Consider the following 26,537-nt stretch of genomic DNA (forward strand, 5'->3'; position numbering starts at 1 on the left):
TTTGTTGATCTACGATGGCACAGGTGGCACGAAACGTATTAGTCGGGAATTAATCTACTTCTCGTTTTTAACTCTTAATCGTTCAGATTAAAAGACTCGAGGGTCTAAATGCGTCCAAATTTGATAAGAGTTCGATCAAAATCTGAGGCAGCTGATAAAACGTTAATAGCATAATGTAGAGTCGACAATCGCACAGAATCAGTTCCCGACGAGGAACGCGTTAATAGGTACACTGTTGTATAATTTTGCCGGTAGAACGAACAACGAGACCGAAACAACGCGAGGAAAGAGAAAAGTCTGTAAATAGTTGTTTTAAAACGGAAGCGGTCGGCTTAGAAAAGGCTTTTTTTTCTTCGTTCTTACTATTACCGTTTTAATAAAGTCGTTACCGGTTGTAAAGCCCGTGAAATGTAGGACACGCGTGCTTTTCAGAAGCTATAATTAATGGTAACATTACGTGAATAATTGACAATAGTACATGCAATTCGTTTGCAGGTGCTGGAACAAATAAAGACGGTCATAGAAAATCGGAACCAGCTAGCTACGGCGACTTCCTCGGATACCACGAGTACCGTTCACGTGAGTACCGAGACGTCGAATTAAATCTTTATCGAGAGAAGAAAAATGTCGAGAGTTTTGCTCGTTCGTTGACCTGTCTCGAGGACAGTAATTTTTCTCCGAGCTTTTATCTCGATACGAAAGTAACACCGAAAAGAAAGTCGTCACGGTAAGAGGCTCTAGAACGAAAACGGAAAAGAAGAAAACTTTTCGGTCGCGTTTTTGAGCCGTGCCTCGTCGATGATACACGTTTCGCGTTACAAGACACGTAATATTTAGCTATTATTATTAAAGAATTTCTAAATAAAGATATTGGAGAAAAATGACGGATTAGATTCCACGCGTTAGCTTGCACATATTGTCAGATCTGATGTCATGTTTGGTTTTTGCGTTTCAGGCTGTCAGTGAACGTTATCAGCAGGAAACCGCCGAGGTAAGATAGCAACAATGAACTCTTTGCCATTCCTAATAATTGTTGTAGTCGCGTTCGTGCTGTCAGCTTGTCAGCATGCGTCGAATCTTTCGGTTTTCTTAGCGCGCGTTCACGGTGATTCATATTTAGCGTGGCATTGAAAGCACTAGAATTTCATTTACGATATTAATAAAATTGTGCGCGATATTTTATGTAATAAGATACCAGCTTATCGCTGCGTTAATATTCACGAATTGCGTAGTCCATATGCTCAAGGTTCCTGTCAGGAAAACGTTACGTATTTCGTACGTTCAACGGTACAATCGTTCGTCGAACAGTACAATCCGATCGTTATAAAATGTCTGACAGAAAAGGAAACGCGTTTCGAAAATTATGGTCTAAAGTTTTGGTGTTCACATCCATCAGCGCGAAATTTCGGAACGAGAGAGCAGGGGTAAGAAGGAAGTGTTCTTTCCGACCGTAAGAACTTTCTCCCTGCCATGAGATCCATTCTCTCACATCCGACGACTCGTTATCAACTACTTTCATTCGTTACGTCATTTATATTTACGATCTTGCCAATAGTACATGTAACTAACGTTCACGGTACGATCGATATCTATTATCCAGCCATTGCTGTCGAAGTTGCACTCATCTTTTCGAATTAACGTTCATAAGCATGCCCTGGCAATTTTCCATTCCTGTTTTAGACTCTACGATCATTTTGTTATTTGTTCTTTTCATTCGTAATATCGTCGAAGCGTTAATTTTGTTCGTTTTCGATTTTCAGAACCGTTTCGCCAGCTACGAGAAGCAGGAAATAAACGAAGAGGAGAATCAAGCGAAGGTAAGAGTACTATTAATCCGAAAAATCTCTATCGGTCCAGCCAGTCGTTTGAACGCGTTTCGGGTCGGGTAGTGAAAAACGACCCCGTAGACGTACCCCGGTAATAGCTAGTTCATAAATCAGTATCAAACGACGAGTTTCTGCAGGCAACAGGTGGCGAATAGTGACCGATAGAGACTCGTTAATTTTCTTCGTTTTACGTTATCCTGCGTCAACGACTCGGAAAAATGTTTCTGTCGATCGCATTCGATGCTCGTGGATATCTGCCGAACAAGAAAAATAAAACAATTTGTCACGCGAAACTTGTTTTTAGCGACGAAGACTCATACACGCGTTATCACCGTAACCCCATCTACGGTAGTCTCGTCTCGTTTTCTAATTGATCGGTTGATCAATTAAAATCTAATTGGCCAATCACCGAACAATTAATCATAGTGATCGTTTGATTAAAGAGTACATCATGCTGATTATAGTAATGACGAAATCACGCGTTAAACATCCACGCGTTGGATTACCGCACGTTGTTAAGAAGACAAGACAGCGATGCCTTCTCCCGCATACTTCATTCATGAATCCTCGATGTTCCGTCGTTGAAATTTTACCGGTTAAAATTTCTTCATCGTTTCTAACAATATTTATCGTCGCTTCTGCCCGCTCGTTTCGAACGGAACAAAATCGTTCCGGTGAAAGAAACTTCACCGCTGACAGCGCGTGTTTCACGCCCCTTTTACGGCGTTCTCGTTGTTCTGTTTCCCTCCGCGTAGCAAACCGCTATTATTTCCGCAATGTTCCATTACGAATCTACCTGTGTTTTTTTTATTGTTCGTCTCGCGACACAACAACCATTCGAACAATGCTCGTCGTCCCGTGTAAATCAAGAGCCGTCCGTCGTGCCCATTGGAAAACGCTTCCATGAAGGCGTGTTTCGCGTTCAACGAGTAAAAGAAAAAAACTGGGTTAAGCTTTATCTGATTCAGCCGTTTACTTTTACGCGTATTCGTGTTTGCTCGTAAAAGGTAGCCTATATCCGAAGAACCATTTAAACTGCGAACACGCGTTACGTTTGATGTACGCTGAAAAGGTTTCGTTTCGAAACACGAATGACAATTCGTTAACCAGTCAAAATCTAATTCTCGAATTCATCGTTCCTCCTTCGAATACTGTTACGTCGTTTCTCAATTTAATAACGCCATTTAAATTTTTCTTTCGATCATCCGGTCGCGTTAAATTAGTGGTACCGGTTCCCGATGACCCCCATACCGATAAACGCGTTAAACGTTAAATGCTCCGTTTCGTGTCAGTTTCATCCTAACGAAGCACGAGGTAAATTGTATGACACTCCGAGTAACTACGCTCGCAACGAAACGGTTAAACGGATTAGAGTTATGTTTAAAATGACTAGAATCATACTACTGCGAAATGATAAACAGTCAGCCGTTTAAAGCGGTAAAAAATGTTGGAGAGTGAGCGCACAATGAATAGGACAGTATATGTATAAGTGCGACACGAGATATGGCGTTTACCGTTACTTGGCCCGAACACTCGTTATAGCGAGGATCGCGTGGTCGAATACTTGGAGGCGGCTGTGAGTTAGCTCGCTTTCGATCCGATAGAAAAACAGAAAACACCAAGTTACTACTCTATCGCGGCTGATAAAACAGTGATTTCCTTCGAAGAAAACCTGTTCTTTCGTTATTTGCCGGTAAAACACGAGTTTCTTATTCTATCGGACACCCTGTATACAATGATGTAATAATCGAACTTAACGTAACCACCTGAAATTAGTACATCGTCATTAGCGAGTCAGTCGCCTTTTCTCCGCAAAGCAGGATTTCAAATGCTCGCCAACAATAGAATAATTATCGTGAACTCGTTTGGATGATTCATCGTTTAGAACATCGCGTGTCTTGTTAAGCATGACCGTTTCTACTGCGGCAGTGAAGGTGTCCTGTATTTCCGACGCCGGCTAAGTAGATACGGCTGGCAGTTGTCGGACAACCGCATCACCGATAGAGGGCTTTACCTCTACCTCGGGAGAGAATCTACTCACGGTACAACGTTTTCTTTAATACCGCGACTTTCTCGATAACAATGCTTTCTCGACATCGATTAATTAACTTACGATGCACTATTCCACTAATAAATTACAATTAATAATTAGCGGAATAGTCGATAAAGTAGAAACCTTCGTTCAGATAAATTCATGTAGAGTTTTGTAAACTAAAGTGGAGAGTGCCTTGTCGATAAAACAGGCCAGTAGTTTACAATTAGTTAGTATCTGTAACGTGACTCTATCATAAGCACGTGGCACTGTTCGTTAATACAATCGACACAGTTGACACAGCATTTAGTTGTAAACATTTTATACCATTGTAATGTAATGTTTGCAATACATAGTTCGATTCGAACGATCAGAAACATTAAAGTCCACGCAGACTCTCGATTATTAAATAGAATTTCGAGATAACGGGGTAAAAGAATCGCAGAGCTCATATCGGCATAAGACTTTTGACATTTGCACGCGATCGCCTAACGAACCGTTCGTAAGCCAGTTTGGTATTTGCGTGGCATTTATCGCGCTGCGTTGCTTTCGTCACGGAATGCCAGCAAGGCCAGAAGAATCCTTACAAATCCTTGCCGAGGACCGTGTGTCGATACCGTTAAGCTTTACCGCGAATCGAATCACCGCCTCTGTTTGTCGAATAAATTGGTACGCCTGGTCGCGTACACGTCGTAGCAAAGGTCGACGAGCACGTTTCTACCGGCCCTCTCGAATTTCTTCCGTTCGTTTTGCCCTCGGAAATTCTATCAGTCTACGTTTTACGAACGCTCGTCACGATCACCACCGTTGCGACAGGATATTCCGAAATTCGCCGCAATTTCACCGACTTGCTCTCCGAGATTACCACATTCGAAATCAGACTCTTTCTGTAAGAACGCCTTCAGAAATTGAAATTCCTTTCCACTTACATCGCATTCTTCTTCGCTCTCGTCTAGCCGGTTCGGTTGTTCATTGCGACTGGTAAAATTTCTGTCGCGTATAATAACGTACGGAATTCAGAAGTGTAATTAGGTAGAAGAGAATGATGGTATAGAGGTTCGGAGAAAGATCTGCTGGAGCACGCGTTTAGCGCTAGTCGGCGTTTTCCAGTCTGGCGTCGCGCGACGTACCGTTTCGATTACGAAAGGACGAAGGCGACGAGAAAGGAGCGGTTACGATAGGTCAGTGACGGATCGAAGCAACTCTCGTGAAACGTAAACGACGTATCCTGATCGAGCGCGAACGCGTTCCCGGAGACGAAAGGAGCGGTATTTAGAAAGCAACCGGTAAGGCGCGTTCCGAGCGAAAAAGGCCGTTGTTCTGCTACGTTTTCGCGGTGTCGAAACGTTTTGTCGGTAGCGAAGTGAATGTCTAGGTAAGAGGACAACGCGAACCGAAGAGCGAGGGAAAAGGGAAGACGGAGGTTCGGTGTCGGTGCTCGAGGCGAACAGCTGGCAAGCAGCAAGATTGGTAGCACCGTTAGCGCTGCTTGTCCGATTCCTCGTAGATCGGTCTTCCCGATCCGTACGTCGTCTCCCTTTTTCTCTTGCCAGGGGTCATTAGTCGCCACTGGCGTATTCTAACAGGATTCCTCTGCAGCATCCGTGTATCCTTCGAGCCCACGTTGCGATAGCTGTTATCGAATATACACGAAACATGAGAATTTAGCTCCGATCTTTGAACAACCAGATACAGCCGGTGATCCGAAAGATATTTGATACTTGGAAGCGTTTCGAAACTTTCGACGTCTTTAATACTTTCCACGGCCTCGAAGTTTTCGAGGATTTTACAGGTTGCAACATTCGCAACTTTTTACCAACTAACGTTTCAAACGATGTTTCGAATAATATCGGTGCGATTACTAGTTCGTTACTATTTGTGGCACTCGATCGTACGATTACGTCCCTGTCACCTGTGCTACCACCACGAGCGACAGTGCCACTTCTACCCGCCGAAACCCACCGAGCCGAGTAGGAAGACTCGCTCGCTCGCGACCAGTACTACGACGCGTTTTCCGCGCGCGACACGCGTTACACGCTTGCTCTCTTTCTTTCCACTATCAACCGCCGTTTCCTTTTCTCCTTTTGGCTTCACACGAAGGGCTTCGTTCGGTCGACCTACACTTTTCGATCGATCGCGTTCCACGAAGGTCGAAACCGTTCAGTCGAAGCCAGCGTTTCCACCGGACAACACGCGATTCCCTGTTTCTTTCTTCTTCGATCGATCGATCGATCCTTCCCGCGGACGACAAACATTATAAATATCACGAAATATCCCATAGTTCGATTACAGTGTTCTTCGATCGAAGAGTTTGACCTATGGGAAAATAGTGAAGCCGAAGTTTCGTGAAAAGTATTCTGATTGTGGTGTATCGCAACGAGTGAATAATATTTGAGGAAACGTGTATCGAATCTTGGGATACATCGCTTTCAATCGGTTATTGCGAATAGTGAGGTTCGCCGATTTCGTTTGCTTCGCTTCGTGAGTACTGCACGTGATAACGATAACGATAATTTTGTAATTTCAATTTTAACAAATATTTCTATCGTTTTATATAATCTAACATCTTGATCGTTTTAATCTAAAATGTTACGTAAATAGTTACTTTCGTTACATTGTCTAAAGGTTGTCGTTTAATATCTTTATCTAAAAATCGTCGAACGATAGTAAAAATTAATCTCCCAATGATATCGAAGTCATAATCCAAGAAAGATACGAGGGACTGCTACGGCAAAAGGCAAACTTTCTTTCTATTACGTCGTCACTGCTTCTACGTTTTAATAGTTCCAGCTAAAATATTTTTAATCAGGATCAGTCGACACGGTGAATGCTGCCACGTTCGAATAAAAAGAATGAAAAGGTGTTCGATACGTCTTACCATTTGTGTCTATTTCCACTGCAGTAGTGAACGCGTTGACCGCCACAGTAGAATAAGTCGTGTCTGGTATGTCGCGTATTAATACGGATCAGTAACACCTGGACTGGTCCGGTGGATAACCGCTATTATTTGACTAATAATGCGATGCATAATCACGCGGGTTGTAATTAGAGCGGTAGTAACGACTTGATTGTATTACAAATTCGGCGTAGATTTGTTAGATATCGTAGCTCTGGTTTCCACTCTTTTCAGCGTGGTCAGTCAACGTTAAAATAGAGTCGAGATCGATGAAATGTAAGAAACTTCGGTTCGGTGGGACAGAAAAGTTGGAGCGTTCGAGGGAGATTGCGTAGCAGGGTGTTAAAGGAAAAGATTGAACCCATCGAATAATCAGACCGTGTCGGTCGGTCAATTCCGAGACAGATAAACGACTCTCGATGTCGGTACGAGCCGACGATGGAAATTAGCATGCTTCCTCCATTCGTTGTACTTCCTCTTCCTTCGCTTCAGTAAACGTACGCACTCGACGGAACGGTTCTCGTATCGCTCTTCCTCCCTTTTTTTTCTTTCTTCTAACATCCGAGTACCCTCTGTTTCGCTCGAATACCATTCCAAGCCAATACGTTAACTCTTTGCTATCTCTTTTCGTTGATTTATATTTATGATCTCGTGACACAATGTCCAGTTAGTTTTTTGTTGTTTCGTTCGTTGCCTCGTTGCTCGACTGGCCGCGAGACGTAACCCTTCCGGGTCGAAGAGGAGGCCAAGAAATCGAACACGCCTCTCTTCGAATTAGCAATTGTTATTTGTTTAGCGGGTCTGGGACAATGCGTTACGTGGCTCCCGAAGGGGATCAACGACGTGCAAAATCGACGAAACGATCGTGTCGTTGACTCTCCGACGCGTTTTATCGGCTCTACGTGCCTCGAGCAGCCGCGATTTAAATATTTATAAGGCCAGAGGGAATACCGTGTTTGCTCGAGCTTGCGCGAAACCTTTGGAATAATAAAAAATCGCAAGAACCGTTGCAGAAATTTTCGGTGCAGTTTCTTGGAAGCTTGCCAACCAAAAGTTGAGCAAGTAGTAGTCAATCGCGGACGTCTCGTTTGACTTAACGACCCCTCGTACGATATAAAAGTCTTTGTAAAAGCGCCTTTTGTATTCGTTTCACTTGATTTCTCGCAATGAAATCGTCGACGCGAGTCTGAAAAACGAGACGACCGCTTGCTGAGGCCAGAAGTTGAAACATAAAACTGGTTGTACGATATATTTTTCTTATCCAGAAGAACCGTGACGAATCTCACGTTACCCCGTCTTTGTATCGCGCATACATCTTCGATCGATCGTTTCACTTTCTCGAAATGAAATTTAACTATAGTATAGCGATCGAATCGAAAAGATTCCTTCGTCGAGACGCGACACTCCAGATAAAGAGTATTTTTTTAAACGATTTCGATCGTCATCGGATGATCGATCGATACCGCAAATCTCTTCGTTACACTTTTCTATCGCGAAAAGATTATTTTATCGATATGGTAGACCGTTACGAAAGCAGGAAATCCTTTGTGAGTCTTCGAATTAATATTAAACAATGGGTCGTGTGAGAAATCGATGGTTGAATGGAGGATACGATTGGATTCGCTAAATCGTTAACCTCAATACGTCTGAAGGTGTATGAAATTTTGATTACGGTAAGCTTTTATTGCGTGAGTACCAATCGTAGGTTCGGAAAATTCTTTGTTAGATTAGATTGGCAAAAAGGTTCTTCCTTCGATCTTCCTACAAATACGATAGAATGCACGGCGATCTAATAGACGGTTATTTCTTCTTCCAATCAACGCGATAATTCGTTTTCCAGCTTTGAAATCGAATTAACCGACCGTGAAAGTGTTAATTGATGGTTGGCCGTATTCGCGATTCTTTGCAGGATACTCGGAAGCTCGCAGGTCGATTTCACGAGCGCTGAAAAGGGAAACGCAACGGGAAAAGTGGAAAATTTCGATCGGTGGCAGGCCGATGAAATCCGGTCGCGAGCCGCGTGCAATTAGCTGTCTCGAAATGACGAAACCCTCGCCGTGAGAACTAGGCAAAGCTTAAGTCGTATTTCACACTCGTACGTGCGCGTTCGTGTCACTTTGTCGGGGCGAGTTCTCTTTCGCTCGGAACGAGTTCTCGAGGATGCACTCGCGGCGTGACCGAGCTCTCGTAAGACGAAACAAAAGTATACGTACCGCGTAATCGTCCTCCTGGCGATAATGACTAACTTGTTCGCGAATTAGCTGCCGACTGCGTCTTCGCTACGAATTAGGATACGAAGGCGCGAGATCAACTTTCGAACCAGCGCCAGTGGATTCGATCTTTTGAAATCTGTTGCAAAGAGAAACGAAGCGAATTTAACTACGCTCCACCGAGCGCACGAACAAGAATTTAATTTCATTTCTCAACCGGTCTACGAACGAAAGCGAAAAACATCCTACTACGCGAACAAAGGCCTCGAAATAAAAAAAGAGTTTAAGATATGCATGAATCACTGGTATAATTAACGATCCAAGTTCCTTGTAATTTATTTGAGGAAAGATGCAAAGATGTAAAAAAAATATTCGTTCAGCGTATAGAGAGGTTAAAAGGTTCACAGCGCAATGCGTAACGTTTCTCATTCTCGATTCGTTGCGGTAGATGCATTTTCGCGCGAACCGCGTATCATTTTTGTCCCTCCCCCTTCTCGCCTCTCTTTCCGCGTATTTTTTTTTCTATTTTCCTCTCTCCATGTTTAACGACAATGCCACGGAAACGCGAGCACGCTGTTTGGCATGGCGTGCCAGATTTCTAGCATCCTGTTAACAGTCGAGTTCCACTACGTACTAACTTTAAATTCTTTGTATTTGGTTTAGAATTTTTTTACTACCCATAACTGGCTCTACTGTGCCGGTCAGTGTATTTAGCAGCGAAATCTGAACAGGATCATGTATTTCCGTAACAACTTATTAATTCTCCGACTCTACTCGTTAACTGTAAATTGACAGTCGTTCGATATATTAGGAAAGCAGAGTAAATAGTTGTCCCAGAAATGGAAAGTGAAACAGATCAACGAAAATAAAATTGTAACTGATATCTTTGCAATGATTCTGCAACAGAGTTTCATTAAACTCGAACACGCCGGTGATAAATTTCGCTTTCTATATGATTCAACTTTATTCTTTTTGCTTATTTTTAGAGAAAGAGTTTCGTGCTCGTTCTTTTCAAACTTGTTTATCAAACGTAACATGCTTTTAAATCATGCGTTCTCCTTACAAGAAGTTGTAAAATCATCTCTCGTTTAATCTTCCAGAGGCGGCTCGTATTCATCGTACCTGCGAAACGTTAATGAAATAAAAATTGTAGGTCATCTACGATAACTTTCCTTTCTTTTTCTTCGAATTAACAATAAACCTGATATATTGCCTTATGACAATGTCGTACGGAGAAAGAAGGAACTCCGAGAAAAAGCGAAACGCGCGTCGGTTATCGCGCGAACTCGCCTCGCGTGAGCAAAAGTAACGGTGCGCGGCAAGAACTCGGCCGAGCAATAAAACAAATTGGAGAATGATGGCACAATAAGATACACGCCGAACCGACTGGCCAACTGCCACGAGGAAAGACGGCAACGCGATGCAACGTTAACGTCGATCTCGATCAGATGTGGAGCACCGATGCGTCCACGAATCTTCCGATCTAATCTCTGCAACTTGTTCGCCGTTACCCCTTCGCGTTAAACGTTCGAACTGAACCTGGTTGTAAACCATCTTTTCGACGTAATCTGTGATCAGGAAACGCGAGAAATTACCCGAGAAACATTAGCAACGATTTCCATCGCGCCGGCGCTCCGAAAGTTTTGAGAATCGCGACAAAAATAGCGTGTTGAATCGAGAAAACTCATCGAGGTTTAAAGTTTGATCGATATCCTGATGCTTGCCTGCTATCGATCGACCCATTTAAAGGGGTTCCATGGCTAGAGGCAAAACCGGACGGTTGATTCATCGAGTTTACGGAAAAGGGTAACGCGCGGACTCGTTCGTTTTATCGGCTGATTCACCGACGGATTTTCATCCGATCGTCGATAATGTTCTTCGCTCGAACAAATCTTGTTCGCTGTTCGCCGATTGCTTTCAACCCTTGAGACGATTCCGGTTGAAACTCGTTACGGATGGCTGCCTTTTATCAACTGTTACGCAAGTAGTTCGAGTTTTCCTCGACACGGTGTCGACGTCACTTTCTCTTCTCTCGTGGAAAATTATTAGGTTCCGCAATTTCCGCCGGCAGTATACCTACGTGCATCCGGTTGGAATGCAAGCGGACAGATCGTGCAGGTGGTAGCATAGGTGTGACCGACTACAGAAACACTGTACGGTGATTTTGCAATAAACCGATCGAAGGTGTGTTATGAAGTCGTTAGGAACCGGCAACCTTACAAACATGTTCTGCCGTTGAAAAACTACGCTTATTCCTACGGCTTGTCCACTTGTCGCGATATTTATAAACCGATATTGGACAGGTTGATCCGGACCAGACTTCTGACCCATGCCCAACGACATTTTCGCTAAAATTGCATTAGTAATTTTTCATGACCAAACTAGTTTTAATCCATACCGGTTCAAATTTAACCGATATATTTCCCGGTCTCGTTTAATTTGCTATCTCGCGAGTAAGCTCGCCGCAACGGGAACGTCTGAGAATCGTTACCCGTGCACGATTCGATGAACAAGAGATTGTCGAGTAAATATCATGGGCGCCCGACGTGGGCTTTGGCCTATTTTTTACCGAACAAACAATCGCCACTAGAGCTTACGCAAAAATTATCGCGAAGACTAGTGAACGTTCAAAGTGCAAGCAGATTTCTCGTAAACTTGAAATTTTAAGTCAGGTCGTCTAAAGTCCGCACGGTATTCGGATCTTACTCAATTATTTCCACGAAGCTACGCGAAAGAACGCGTTTCTCGTACACCGGCACAATTGCGTGCGTGACTTTTCCAGCTGCTCGCTTATCTATTTCGTGTTCGCGTGATCGAAAATGGTCTGGGCAATGTCGTGGAGGATCTTGTTCTGGGGTAGAGGGACAGGATAGAAGGTCGCGTGGGAAGCGATCAGAATCTCGAGGATCTCCTAGCGGTCGAGGAAAGGAGGACAAGCTAGAAGCACGCGTGAAACTCTGAGAAAAACGATACATTAACCGCGAAAACGGTAGGTTGGTTAGCCATGATTTATTCGCGCGAATGGAAGCGTACGCGATTGTTCTTCGTGTCAGCTTCGTGAGCGTGTCCGATTAATAGACGGGTCGGTTCATCGATTTTTAATGGTCGAAATCTCTGGAACAAGAAACCTCGATCAATTTCGAAAGTTTGCCTACAAAAGTTTCTTCGATATCATTGCAAGATTGAATCTTTCGTTTGTAAGATGACTACCGCGCTACATACGCGCTTCTTTTGATTACGTTGCGTAAATCAAATGACCGATTTCAGAATGCATGTAGAAACTTCGACACCGTTCGACGACACAAGTACCGCGAAGTAAAACGTCGTCGTAAAACATCGATTGGAAGCTTAACTCGAATTTCCCTGTGAAACCTTTTAGAGTCTTCGCTACCGGTATCTTCCAGATACCGCCATCCTTATGACGTTTCATCCGCGAGTACCTCCAACTTCCCCTAGAAGCTGGAACTCGTTCGATCCTGGTCGCGCCTCGTAAAGATCGACCGATACTCGAGAATCGAGTTACGAATCACCAGCATGATGGTGGTGTCCCATCGAGAGGGCAGCATTTCGTCGAACATTCGGGCGATAATCGAACAGCTGAATTTAAACCCGGTGGAAAGAAGACGATTAATCGATCGAACGAAACAGGACAAGCCTACGGTGCTTAGTCTTCAACCTACGGCGAAGATTAGCATCGGGGTATACGGATGCAAGGAGAAGACGGTCGAATACGAGATACCAGGACCGATCAAACGCGTGTGCAAACTGGAGGATTCGTTCAGAGGGAAGTCGGAAACTGGACAAAGAAAGATCGTCGCGATTAAGAAAGAGGTTGCTACGACAGTCGAGGATCATGCGGTCGAGGTAAATCGATCAGGGTGAAATTAAATCGACTTTCGCCGACCAGTCTCCGTTCTCGTTGCGAACGGTTCGTTCGATTAGGTTTGCGAATCCGTGGGTGTACCTAAAGGCGAACTATTAATCATTTCATTTAAACGTACATACTAAGGAGAGCCTAATTAGGATGCGAACTTTGCCTAGGCTGTTCTTGGAATGTCTCTAAATACTCGCTATAAAGTACGCACGGATTAGCTAAACGTTATGAGCGTTAATTTAATAAAACGTTATGTGACTCTGAATACAAGGACAAGATCGAGACCAAGGGGGTTGCATCGATAAGATCGACGTACAAACTTGAAAATCGGCCAAGATCGAAACCGGAGAATAGACGAACGATCCTTCAAGCTAAAACAGAGCAATTCGTTCGAGCTGAAGACAGGATCGAGGTAATCGATCGAACCCCATATTCCGTTCTGAGACGAATTTTTAACCCTTTCGATACTTGATACCTCTCTGCTATTTATACATATACATATATATTTTTTAAACGATAGGGACAAAAAATATATGCGATCAACTGTTCATTGTGGTGTTTATCTGGTGCCCCAGTGGCAAAACAATCAATTTTTCCGAAAGATACAAAATTTCCTAAAGTACTTCCATTGCCCCACTTGTTGCAACTTACTGTTTACACGTACTATACGATTCAATGTTCGTCGACGAATGTAGGACAAAGCGGAGGACGAGTCGACGGGATCCGGAAAACCTTCGTGCAGGATCGAGGATCGACCACGCTCGAAGCCGGAAACGAGACAACGGATCCCGCCAATTATTAAAGACGCGAGCCCACGAATCGAGGAAACCTGTGAGGTAATTGATCGTGCGATCGAACTTCGCGATGCCGATAACCTAGTTACGATTACATAATTTCAGTGATTAGTTGTATCGGTGAGTCGAAAAGCGACTGATCAGCTGTTACGAATAATAATGAGTTCCGGTTGCGCGGGAGGAAAAAGGGTAACGCAAACGAAACCTTTTCACAACTTGCAAACGTGTTTCGACGAGACACTTGTAACCGGTTTCGAACGATCACGGTTAACTGGCCGTATTTGTTCGCCCCGACGATGGTTAATACCGTTATAGTCGGCGCGGTTGGTGCACCGAGCTGGAAGATCAGGAACAATGTAACGAATAATTCGTCTAGGCCAGGGGTGAGGGACCTGCGACCTTTCGAAGTCTTCCGCGTCACCTTTTTTCTTTAACATTTTACCTTATTTTCAAATTTATTTTCAACTCAAAATTAGAGAATAATCGATACCGGTTATTTCTGTTTCTGACAATGAGAGAAAATGGGACGAATTTGTATAATTTACCTCTATACATCGAGTTCGTATCAAGGTTACCTACCACTGCTTTAAATTAATCGATCCTTTTCCTTGAACCGAACGAGTCGTTGACGCGATATCATTACAACTTGACCTCAGGTGAAATTCCCTTTATACATTAGTAACTTTGTTTCCGTTGCTGTTCCAGAGTTCAAGATCGTCAAAGGACGCGATCGATCGAGTTATCCCTGTGGCCAAAGAAGACTTACGTAAGTATCGGATTTAGAATCGCAATCCAATTATTATCGAATCTAGCGAACAGACATTTGTGAAATGTCTTTTAAGTACTGTCATATGTTTTCTCTTATATAATTTTATCCTTTATAATGGATCTCGTTTCAATAGTTTCCTAATCTATTCCAAACTCTGTTTGTCTAACAGCGCAACTAGAAAGCGCGAGTCTGAACCATACAGCGGCTCATCATCGAATTTCTGTACGACCTAAAAACCGACGACCTCCGAGACGCACCGGTTCGCAAGCGACCAACACCTCCACGTCCACCATTACTACCATCGCGGAAGATTCGCTGGACAGTCTGGACCAACAGACGATAAACGCGAACAGCAATACGTCTTCGCCAACCGAACCCAAAACGGTATCTGTAACGAGGAAATCATCGAGCAGGTTATCTCGTACGTCGGACATTTTCGAAGAACTAGAAACCAAATTGCCGAGGAAACCATCGAGCGCAGCCTCGTTGTCTCCTGACAGTTTGGACGCCATTAGTCCAACGAGAACGAACGCGGAGACAAACGAAGAGCAGCCGGAAATCCGTTCGGTCGTCAGGAAGTCGTCGAGTCGAATAGCGAAGAACTCGGAAATCTTTGAAGAACTGGAATCCAAATTACCTCGAAGAAGATCCTCCAACAGACTGTCCAAATCTCCGGATAGTTTAGAGGTGGCCTCCTGTTGGTTCTCCAAATCGAGCGAAGGTTTCGACAAGCTAACAGAGTACGAGGAAGCGAAACCTGTCGTTAGAAGATCGTTGAATCCGATTTCGAAGTCGATCGACCGCGTGTCCAAGTCGTCGGACAGCCTGGAGGCCATCGAGGCACTCACCAGCGACGAGTCCATCGAACGTAGAAGGAGTAGCTTCGAGTTCCGTGCTCGTAGATCCTCCAAGAACATATCAAAGTCTTCGGAAAGCTTCGAGGTGTTGGAACAAACTCAGACTGGTTCGGACACTATGCAGGAGCTACAGAAGAGAAGCAGCATTTCGGACGTCAATCTAGCCAGAGGAAGGAGGTTGTCGAAAAGCATCTCAAAGTCTTCGGAGAGCTTTGAGAGGATCGAGATAAACGAGAGCAAGGACGAAGAAGAGAATGCCGGAGAAGATAGCTTTGGAAAATGTTGTAGAAGATCCTCGAAAAGGATGTCGTCCGAGAGTTCGGATAATTTGGAAATGGACGACAGATTGGAGAACAGGAGGATCAGGAGGACACCGAAGAGAATAGCCAGCTCTAGTTTCGTAGATATCGTTCCGACGGATGATCAAGAAGAGGAGAAGAGACCGATACCCGTCAGAAAGCCATCCAGGCTTCAGAAATCTTCGGAAAGCTCGGAACTTGGTAGCACGGATACCTTAGACTCTGAGAGGAGAAATAAATCCTCCGAGAGCACGGAGACTCTGGACAGTTTAGAGAGAGATTTGGATCAGAACAAAAAACAAGAGGATCTCGTCGATGCTATGGTGGATAATAAGCGCGAGAAAAACGTGAGTTATCTAATCCTTATATTTTCTATTCGCCTAGCTATAGTTAGTAAACAAGATCGTTTCTCTTTTCAGGACTGTTGGACCAACAAGAACGTAACGACGGATGAAATCTCGCCAGTTGCCGACGGTACAGAGGACTCAAAGTCCTTAATCTCGCCGGATAAGTTCTATTGGCGTCAGTCGTCGGAATCGAAGGAAAACATCGATATCCATCAGCTGTTAGCAATCACTATAGTTACCAGAATGGCCGACAATGGCAATAATCAACGAAGCTCTGTGATTTATCCTAAGAAAAAGCAACAAATCACCACTTCTCAGCCCACCTCTCCAGTCGCCAAACAAGAAGATAACAAGATGTTGTTCGACAATCTCCTTGTCAGTAAAAACGACGAGGACTTGCAAAACATGTTGAACGGAAATATATCAGAAGTGTCCACGGATACGAAAACCTTTAAGGAAAAGCTCATCATGTTCGAGAAACTTGGAAAATGAACTGCATATCGTGTATACAATGAATTAAGATTGATTTGATTGATTTTCGTCTGTCGATATGCTTTTACATCCGTTTAAGTGGAACATAAGAGGCTGTAACAAAGCTATTCAAAAGATTCGAGCTTCCGTTAAAGGACACGATGCCTGTTTTCTTACAAACGTCAATTTTATTTGTAGACTGAATAGACTGGAGAAGATAAGGATATATGTAAGAAAGAGAATTAAGAGGGACAATAACGTAACATTATTTCTTTAAATTTTGTATGTTTTCATAAAAGAATTTCTTTAATTCGAAAAGAGAAATTAACGCGTTGATTGCCTGATCATCGCTTCAGCGTAAAATTTCCATTGAAGTTATATGAAAGTCAATGCGTTAACCGCCGTGTTATTTAAATTCTTCCGTTGCTATCATTGTTTTTAATTCGTAATAAGAATCACGTATTGCATTAGGATTACCAGTCCTATCTGAACCCAGTATTAGCTGGTGCACGATATCGTAAACCGACCGCAATATTATCGTGCTTGCAAATTCTTTTCGTGTTAGGCACCCAGCGTTTCGTGAAACTTGTTGTATAGTAGTTTAGAGGAGGCGCAAATAGACGTCGCGTTTCGTTCCGTTGTGCAAGTACAAAAGAGAAGAAACAGAAAACCCCGTTACAGAGTTAGGCACGATCGTGAACGACAACATACGAATAAAGAAAAAAGGAGAAAAAAAGAACGGGTCGCGTTCTCAAAAAGAACAAGTTCAGTTAGAATGCGTTTAAACACAGGGTATCGTTAATAAACGAAAACATCGTGTGAAATAATTCATATCTACAAACGTTATGGTAATCTATTGGAAAATGCTGCCTTTCCATTACCAATTTAATATTTTCTATGTATATCGATGTTATTAAAACGCGCGACTGTAAATGATATTCTGTATATCCGTTCAATGTTCAATCTACTTTTCAAAGTTCGAAGAAACGTTAATACTTTTCGTTTGTTTTTTGTTTTCTTCGGATATTGTACGATACCTCGAAATACCTGTTTTTGATTTTCAATACAAATATATGTTCGAAATGATACATACTTTCACATTCAAGAGATCAAAACGAATCGTGATTTTTCGTTATGTACGTTTAAGGGGAGAAACTAGGATCATCGTGGGGTGAAAAAAGACCTTAAAGCAGATCTTTCCACGAGAGGAGCCACTGATCCTCTTTCGATTTCAATATTGACGCGACACGTTATCGATAGTAAACGTTAATAAGAAAGATAGAGTAAAGTATGTTGTTCGGCTCTGGAGATCATTCTTGGAAAGGTCTGTATTAAAGCGTATCGTTTCTATCGCGTGAATCACGTGAAAGATAGGATACTTCTTTTCAGTCTTTTTTTAAGTGCCTTAACGAAATAACGAGGAATCGACTGGACGAGTAAAACAACGCGTTGGATAAATTGCGGGGTAAACTTTTTGTCACCCCTCACCCCTACGCTCTCCTTTTAGTGTTCTAGTTGACTGTAAACGTCTCAGAGCCCAAAAGATACGTGTAGATTAAATAGATTAACGAGATAAATAGAAGATTAACCATCACTATAAACGTATAAAAACTTGCATAATTGAAAACATCTGAATATATATACACACACACACACACACACATGCGATGTATGTATGTATATGTATATTGTCTATATACATACGTATATAATTATCGAAAGTCGCCCGTTGTAATGTAAATAAAGCTGCCATCGTAATTACAGTTTGACAACAGAATCATTTCTTTTCTCTTTCTTTATTGAACCCGCATTTCTGATGCGTCGACACATGTGCGCACCTTTAAAAAATTACAAAATACTTTACTTAGTAATAATCGACACGCTAAATACGATATCTACGTTACGCGTGGCAGTTGAAAATTTCGAAAATGGTTCTCCTCTAAATTGTGATATTTCTTTTCCAGTTCATTTTGTTCGGTGAAAGTAGTTGTAGTTACGTAGATACTGACCGGCGAGGTATCCTAACGAAGCGTGAATGGAAAGTGTTTTCTATTATGTCGTTCTTGTAAGTCGCTTCGTAGAAATTTGTTTCGTAGAAAAAAGAGGAATGTACAATAGTCACACAATATTGATAATGACCGCGCAACAACGAGTTCCATTCGCGTATCGCGGATGTTAAGTGTCTCCCGACGAACTTTTCTACTGTTCAAAGCAAACCAAGTTCGGCTGATAATTCGTGGTCGTTGTTATCAGTCACGGAATCCGAGTGTTTAGTATCGACGCGAAACAACAAGGAATTTCTAATGCAAGGATCAATAACCAATCGCAAAGACGATGTTTCATGGAATTATCGTCAGGTGTCGCGCAAAGGTGTTGATTAGGCTGTTTACGAAGACTTATCAGTTACATTTATCTTTAAAAAAAAAAAAAAAAAAAAAAAAATGCAAATCATGGCCGATGTAAATTTTGTTTGATTTACGCTAATACATTAAACGCTCGTCAGAGGCTTGATATATTAAAGACCAACGCAGTCGTTATTTATCCTTGCAAATTTAAAACTTTAGATTTAAAAATTACACAAGTCGCGTGTATCGTGGTTTGACTTGTGCCGGTTTACACGCAACGAAATTTACAATTCGTCGTGCGTATCAGCAGGTTCCATGTTAGGGTTGCATAGTGCCGGTGTGACAAATTCCATGGAATACTCGCATCGGTTAGGTTCTGTTACCGATATCAGTTTATTCTCTTTACCACAGCTTAGATTAACTATAGTCGAACGCGCAGGTCCATTCCAACAGGTAAGGCCACGATCGTACTTCATCTTCGAATATTTATGGCCTTCTGGTCCAATCCAATCGTACCAATTACCTAAGTTGATATCGCTACCTCCGGACTTTAATCTTTGCGTCGCTTTTCCGAACATACACAACGTATAAACGTATTCTAAGTCCGTATATTCGAAACATTCTCCATGCAGTGGCGCAAATACTTGTTCGGTACCGTAATCACGATCTAGTTTCTCTTCAAGATCTCTAATTTCCGTCAGCAACTCGTTCACGGATTTTTCTATCGCCTGGAAATTTTCGCGAGCAACTGTTGCTTCGTCGATAAGAGCTTGAGTTTCCTCATCATACTGTACAGTATGTTCTTCAGTTTTTTCTTTTTCTTCACCCTGTGCATCTTCTGCCTCGTTGCCATCATCCTCCTCTTTATCCTGCTCTATTCCTTCTTCCATGGATTCTTGTGCTTCTTCTTCCTTATGGTCAGCTGCTTTAAATACACCTGAAATAAAGTATAGATTATGATATATGTAATTTAAATTGAAAACAAAAAACTAAATTTATTAACAATACCAACCCTGTTCTAACATTACAAAAGGTTTAATATTTGTCCAAGCTGAATCCATGAATTCTTGAAGATTTATTTCTTTCTGATTATTCAAGAAATATAATGCTTCTTCTTCGGTTATAACTCCGTCTCTGTCTTTGTCAAATGTTACTCTAGTTTGCAGCTCCGCAATTGTGACAGTACCGCTATTATCAGAATCTAATAGCTTAAAATAGTCCTCGGCATCCGATTCATGCAACTCTTCTTCCTCCTCTCCTTCCTCTGCTGCAGGCTGTTCTGATTCGGATGGTTTGTACTTCTCTAAAGCAGCACTTTCTCGTTCTTCTGCCTGTGTTTTTAATAGCTCTTTCTCTTTCTTCGTGAGCTCAGCTTCCCCATAATCTGCCCGCAATTTAACTAACCGTGCTTCGTAATCTGTCTTCAATTGTTTGCCCTTAGCAATCATCTCAATTCTTATTTTGTTACCCTCTCTGATTAATTCTTCTGCCTTTTGCTGTTCCAATCTAGCTTCTCTGCCCAATTCATTACAATTATTTGGGCATTGCTTACCTGAGTTATATTCATCGCTAGCATCGCAACAATCGCAAATACCATCGTTTACCCAAGTGGAAGGTATGTAGCGAGGCTTATGACCAGCATTCTCGCAATAAAATAAACCGTTAGCGCAGGCAGGCGTACCGGGTTCGTCACTGCCATCGGCACAATCGCAGTAATTATCGTTAACGTGCGAAAATGGTATTAACAGACTTCCGTCGAAACACTGAAAATCGCGATCCGGCGGGTAAAGTGAATTTTTCGCGATAGGTATACCACGAATTTGTAGCACCTTAGAACCGGCTACGTGGCCCAATAGAATCGACAAGTTGACTGATAGAAAAAGTAACAGGTAAGTTTCGCGATTGTTCATCGTTATTCCTTTCAGTTCTTTTGTCTATTATGCGAGAATGTTTTCACTTGCGATTAATGAGCAAAAGTTTCCGGCAAAAACGGCTAATTTTTGAGGTTCGAAACGAACACAAGCACATGCACAGCATGAAACGCACACTGGTGCACGTCTACTACGTCGACATGGTGCGCGTCTAGCAAGGTAGACAGACTACCAATGTCGGGAGTGATAACCTGTGGCGCTATATTTGTGCGCAAGTTAGCAAATCAACTTAACGCGGTTTATTCAGTTGTTTAGTCTTTTTTGATTGTTTCAGTAAACGTTCGACGAACATTGTTTGTTTATTGTTAGAAAGATGCACGTGGAAAATACGATAAAATTTCATTGGAAAGCTTAACTCATTATACATGTTAACATATTACATATAAGTTATTAAGAAACTAGCAGTGCTTATCTTTAATAATCAAACAATTCAAATAAATTAAAGCGTGTAACATATCAATCACAAATATATTGTACAAGGAAAAGGCGAGCAATTTGTTAAAAATTAATAAGTGTTTCGAATACTTTTTTTATTCATATATACTGTGAACGAACATATTTTTGCGTGGGTGATATATGCGATGCGCAATGCATACTTTCAAGGTTAAATGCATTTCGAAGTAACAGTAAGGTATTATGAGATAAGCTGTAGCACAGAGAGTTTTCTTGAATTTCAAAAGTTATCGCGCTACTGCGATCACATCGACCTGTTCGCCAATGAACAAGAATACTACTGCGTAAATAAACAGCAATACCTATACTCCTCGTCGATTTGACATGTGACCGGTTTAAAGTTTCACAGTGACTGTTGCGCATAATAATAATAATTCGTTTTCTGCCACTCTATCCGACAGTTTCGAGGCTACGCGCTTTAGGTTATGTTGTGTTTATATTACCGTTCGTACAGACAGATTCTTAGTTTTCATACGCTGTGGACAGCCATCCCAAAGTAAATTTCGGTACGAAAATTGTAGTACTAAGTATAAAAAAATATATATACAACTTATACATTGCATACTAATTAAAATACCATTTAACAATAACCCGTAGTTACACGCAATTGCACTAATTTAATAAACAAGGCAAGCTTTGTACATTTTAAATCATCGTACCCAACCCAATCACATATATACACAAACATTATATATATGTAATCATACACCTGCTTTGTATTTTCTCATTGTTGAAATTTCGTAATCTTGATAATTGAAATATTTTCTCAATGATTCCGCGTCCGTTATTCTTTTTGTATTCATTATTTTTTTTATATTGCATTTAATTGTCTTAAGGACAGGATTATTAAGCAGTTATTTTTTAGTAAATCTTTGATGTTGTTGTAGTTGTAGAACCTTGTACTATTTTTATGACCTCTCATATATATGTACATATATACATGTATCCTTATATAAAGTTGTATGGTCACTATATTTACATACATCTTATTCGTAAGTTATGCGATAACTCATATAATATGTACAATACATCATTGTTACTTTTATATGATAAAAGTCTGATAAAGTATTACTTTATAGGTGTGGTAAGGCAGGGTAATGAACGTGGAGCTATCCACATACGATGGTTCAGAGAAAGAGTCAACCTCTAACAATGGATTGGATAATGGAGGGGGTGCTACAAAGAAATTGGCTAGGGGTATATCTCGAGCAACAGAGAATGCAGCTATTGTCTCTCATGCTCGTTCCCAATTAGCCACTTTAGGTCCTTTGGACACCCCGGAATTCACATTCTCGCTTCCTGATTTAAGCGTATATCCAGGTATTTTATCTATACGATGGTTTCTTTAGTTGGTTGTTAATTAAATAACGCATTGTACACAGATTCATTTCGTCAATTTCTGGAAAAAGATCTGATTGAAAGAGGATGTTTAACTTCTTTGGAAGCTGCTGGTCGTTTAAACTGGTGGTGTGGAGGTAAAAATGGAAGCAATAGAGTTCTGTGGCCTTTGGCAACATCCGGAGATGGCAATTGTCTCTTACATGCTGCTTCTCTTGGCATGTGGGGCTTTCATGATAGACTTCTCACATTAAGGGAAGCATTGCATGATACTCTGGCTAAAGGAGAGTATAGACATGCTTTGTTTAGAAGGTGGAAATGGCGACAAATGGGCTTAAATGCAGCTGCAGGGTTGTCTTATACAGAAGCAGAATGGTTAACAGAATGGCAAACAATTGTTGATATGGCTTCTCCTATTTTTAGAAATCAAACTGCTACATCTTATCAGAGTCTTGAAGAAGTGTGTATTAAATTCTTATACGTGTTTATTTTAGAATTAAGTTTACTAAATGTTTCTAATGATAAAATATTACAGGTACACGTATTAGCATTGGCTCATGCTTTAAAAAGATCTATAATAGTTATAGCAGAAACAATGTTAAAAGATGCAGAAGGTGTAGCTTTAGCACCCATCCCATTTGGTGGAGTGTACTTACCATTGGAAGTACCTTCATCTCGATGTCATAGAACTCCATTGCTTTTGGCATATCATTCAGCTCACTTTTCCCCTCTTGTTACCGTGGATGGGGCAAATGATTTCAGGGAGGGTTGTAACGAAGGTGTTAGTATACCTCTTGTTGATCCAGATACAGGCCAGTTATTGCCTGTTTTATTTGCGGTCGATCCTGGTCCAGACTGGGATTGGGAAGAAGGTTCACGGGACTTGTTAACTTGCCAGCAAGATACGGTAATTGATTTTATAATATATTTATGTACATTGGACTAGCTTATTAAAGGACAATTGTATCGTATTTATGTTTAGTTGGAAATTTTATTGCGCGTATATTTGGATTGTGAATATCAAAATTTTATATCGGAAGAAATCGATAGATTATCCGATACGGACGGTTCACTTTCTAAAACAGCAAAACAGTTACTGGGTGTTGCAAAACAATTTGGATCGATTGGAAGATCCGTTAGTAAAAGACTATGGTCTATGGCAAAAAGACCAAAAAGCCCACCGACGACGACAGGAGGACTTTCTACCGAAGGTTTATTGTGCGTAAGAATCAGAAGTAGACGTCACCAATATGTAGATCAGATGCTTCAAAATTATCTGGAATGTGCTCATGCAAGGTGTTATATTCTTTTTCTTTTATTAGTATATTTGCTTTACTTCATTTATATCGTGCGTTATATCATCATCTTTATAACGTATAGATACCTGCAAGATCATAAAGTTGATGAAACACGTAGCGAAATGAATTATGGTGCTGGCAAATCTAAATTTTATGCTGCCAGCGATCAAGACAGCCATGCGAGTGTTAGCAAGTTATTACCCACAAATCCAAATAAAGATCGCACACTTTATCTTTCTAGGTACTTTATATTCCTGTATTTTTACTAACTATTATTAATGAAAAATGATTGTGAATCATTTTTTTATAGATCCACCTTTTACAATGACCAAACATCATCCGATAGACCGGGACCAGCGTTATGGAATAATAGCAACAGCTTAGGTGTACGTATTAAAATCTTTATTATAATATTAAAACTTTAATAATTTATGATTTTTTTTTTAGGCCGTAGTTAAAGAATGTCGTAGCGAACAATGTCAATTTTTTGGATCAGCAGAGAATGATTATTACTGCTCACAGTGTTGGGCAAATCGACGTTATCGCTGAGAAATTAATCTCGGTAGCATATGACAATAATAACTCCTCGATATTGTTCAAATTAAATCAAGTATAATCGAATTTAGAAGTATCACTAGGCACAGTTTAAAATATCGCTTGAAAGAAATAATGAATTTGCTAATTTTCTTCCTGCTATATTAATTTATTACGAATCACTGCATTTCATCATTTTTCTTTTAACTATTTATTGGTATTCATATCTTTCAAAAGCATATCAAATGTACAGGGTTCGACTCTCTCTTTAGCATATTATACATTAAAATGCCTTTTGCGTGTAGCTTATAAATTAGAATCGTCTTAAAGAAGAAATTTATATTTTCAATTAATAATAAATTTCTATTTTCACGAGATACAATCAATCCATAACTTTTTTGCACGTGCCTTCTGTCGCACACGATAAAAAAAGTGAAATATAAATATGATGATAATACTCGGTTTTCAGTGCTGCGGTGGAAAACCCATTTATTCTTGCAACTACCTCTACCGCTTTTAATACAATGCTTTGTACGAATGAATCGCGCTTTGCTCGCTTACATCTTAAGTGAGATTTCTTACAAAAGCGTGAATTTGATATGGTAAAGTGATATCAAATCGTTCATTATATTTAACCTTGCCTGTTGGCAACTGTTCATGTAAAGTTGTGTGAGGAATAAAACATATTTTTATACTTCTGCGTTTACGATTACCTTTTATATTTAATGAACACGATGGGTCAATAACTTTTAGTAAATGAATCATTGTTAAACTAAAAAGATACATAAAAAAAACTACAAAATATGTTAAACAATCTTTCAAAAAAGCCGCCACAAAAATTGTTAACAGCGCCATCTAACAACAAACTGCTCAACTATGATGAACACGTGCAAAGTACCGACCGGGTTCTGTCGGTAATTGATTGATTACAGTTCAACGGTAATATACCATCAGCGAAGTTTCTATTAGCAGTGATAGTTCCGCTTATCATTGCTAGATGGCGCTGCGGTGAACCTGCATAAGGGAGCGTTCAAATTAGGCAAGTGACTGTCAAAATAGTCTAATGTGAAAGACATTTAATTGAAGTTTCCCGTATCACTGTTAGATGGCGCTGCGTCGAACCTACATAAGGGGGCATTCCGATTAGGCCAATACCTGTTAAAATAGCCTAATGTGAACGACATTAAATACAGCCCAACACTTTCTACAACATCCTGTACTACAGCGTACACTATTATGTACATATTATTAAGATAATTCCGCTCTAGAATTAAGTGTTAATAATGTATCTATCTATTAATATATTAAGTCATTTGATGTACAAAAGTGTTTGAAAATAAATATGAATAAAAACAAATATTTGCATATTTACTTATTTATAAATCCCGTCATTCCGATCCTCAGAAATTGTCCCAAATTTTAAAAAATAAAAAATAAAAAACAAAATATTGAGAATTTATACCAGAAGAACATGCATTATGAGGAGGAATCCTTCGTATCACTTCCTGGAATTTTCATAACGTCAAATTCTAAAAATTCCCAGGCGTCATTTTTGAGAATTTGTATCAGGAGAACATAACGTATGAGGAGGTATTCTTCGTGCCACTTCTTGGAATTTTCATGACGTCAAATTCCAAGAATTCCCGGGGCGGAATTTTTAAAATTTCAGGGACCGATTTTGAAAATTTGTATCAGGAGAACATAAGTTGTGAGGAGGTATCCTTCGTGCCACTTCTTGGAATTTTGATGACGTCATTTCCAAGAATTCCCGAGGCGAAATTTTTAAAATTCCAGGGACCGATTTTGAGAATTTGTATCAGGAGAACATAAGTTGTGAGGAGGTATCCTTCGTGCCACTTCTTGGAATTTTCATGACGTCATTTCCAAGAATTCCCGAGGCGGAATTTTTAAAATTCCAGGGACCGATTTTGAAAATTTGTATCAGGAGAACATAAGCTGTGAGGAGGTATCCGTGCCACTTCTTGGAATTTTTGTGACGTCAAATTCCAGGAATTCCCGGGGCGGGATTTTTAAAATTCCAGGGACCGATTTTGAGAATTTGTATCAGGAGAACATAAATTGTGAGGAGGTATCCTTCGTGCCACTTCTTGGAATTTTGATGACGTCATTTCCAAGAATTCCCGGGGCGGGATTTTTAAAATTCCAGGGACCGATTTTGAGAATTTGTATCAGGAGAACATAAGTTGTGAGGAGGTATCCTTCGTGCCACTTCTTGGAATTTTGATGACGTCATTTCCAAGAA

General features: G+C 40.9%; 3 protein-coding genes across 6 annotated transcripts in view; 2 read left to right on the forward strand and 1 right to left on the reverse strand.

The window, feature by feature from the left end:
• Positions 1–18,152, forward strand: part of LOC100880594 (uncharacterized) — a 46,826-nt gene extending 28,674 nt beyond the window's left edge. Inside the window, exons 8-14 of the mRNA XM_076537879.1 lie at positions 496–579; positions 956–991; positions 1,761–1,817; positions 13,534–13,674; positions 14,338–14,398; positions 14,571–15,904; positions 15,977–18,152. Of these exons, the coding sequence (XP_076393994.1) occupies positions 496–579; positions 956–991; positions 1,761–1,817; positions 13,534–13,674; positions 14,338–14,398; positions 14,571–15,904; positions 15,977–16,396 (2,133 nt within the window). The 3' untranslated portion in view covers positions 16,397–18,152. The remainder of the gene's footprint in view (positions 1–495; positions 580–955; positions 992–1,760; positions 1,818–13,533; positions 13,675–14,337; positions 14,399–14,570; positions 15,905–15,976) is intronic.
• On the reverse strand, positions 18,134–20,790 carry GCS2beta (glucosidase 2 subunit beta). The gene is made up of 2 exons (XM_003701409.3): positions 19,733–20,790; positions 18,134–19,657 (listed from the first exon to the last, which is right to left on the reverse strand). Exons 1-2 carry the CDS (start codon positions 20,628–20,630, stop codon positions 19,005–19,007), a joined length of 1,551 nt encoding a protein of 516 aa, XP_003701457.1. The 5' UTR covers positions 20,631–20,790; the 3' UTR covers positions 18,134–19,004.
• Positions 20,470–24,968, forward strand: LOC100880370 (OTU domain-containing protein 7B). 4 transcript variants are annotated; one of them, XM_012281164.2, is made up of 8 exons: positions 20,470–20,609; positions 22,184–22,424; positions 22,487–22,902; positions 22,978–23,349; positions 23,425–23,738; positions 23,823–23,981; positions 24,051–24,126; positions 24,188–24,968. In XM_012281164.2, exons 2-8 carry the CDS (start codon positions 22,202–22,204, stop codon positions 24,287–24,289), a joined length of 1,662 nt encoding a protein of 553 aa, XP_012136554.1. In that variant the 5' UTR covers positions 20,470–20,609; positions 22,184–22,201; the 3' UTR covers positions 24,290–24,968. The 4 variants fall into 4 exon arrangements, with proteins under 4 accessions (XP_012136554.1, XP_012136556.1, XP_003701456.1 ...); XM_003701408.3 differs by lacking the exon at positions 20,470–20,609 and adding an exon at positions 21,344–21,610; XM_012281165.2 differs by lacking the exon at positions 20,470–20,609 and adding an exon at positions 21,972–22,096.
• Positions 24,969–26,537: the final 1,569 nt, after the last annotated feature.

This window comes from Megachile rotundata, chromosome 12 (assembly GCF_050947335.1).
Source record: "Megachile rotundata isolate GNS110a chromosome 12, iyMegRotu1, whole genome shotgun sequence".
NCBI lineage: Eukaryota > Metazoa > Arthropoda > Insecta > Hymenoptera > Megachilidae > Megachile > Megachile rotundata.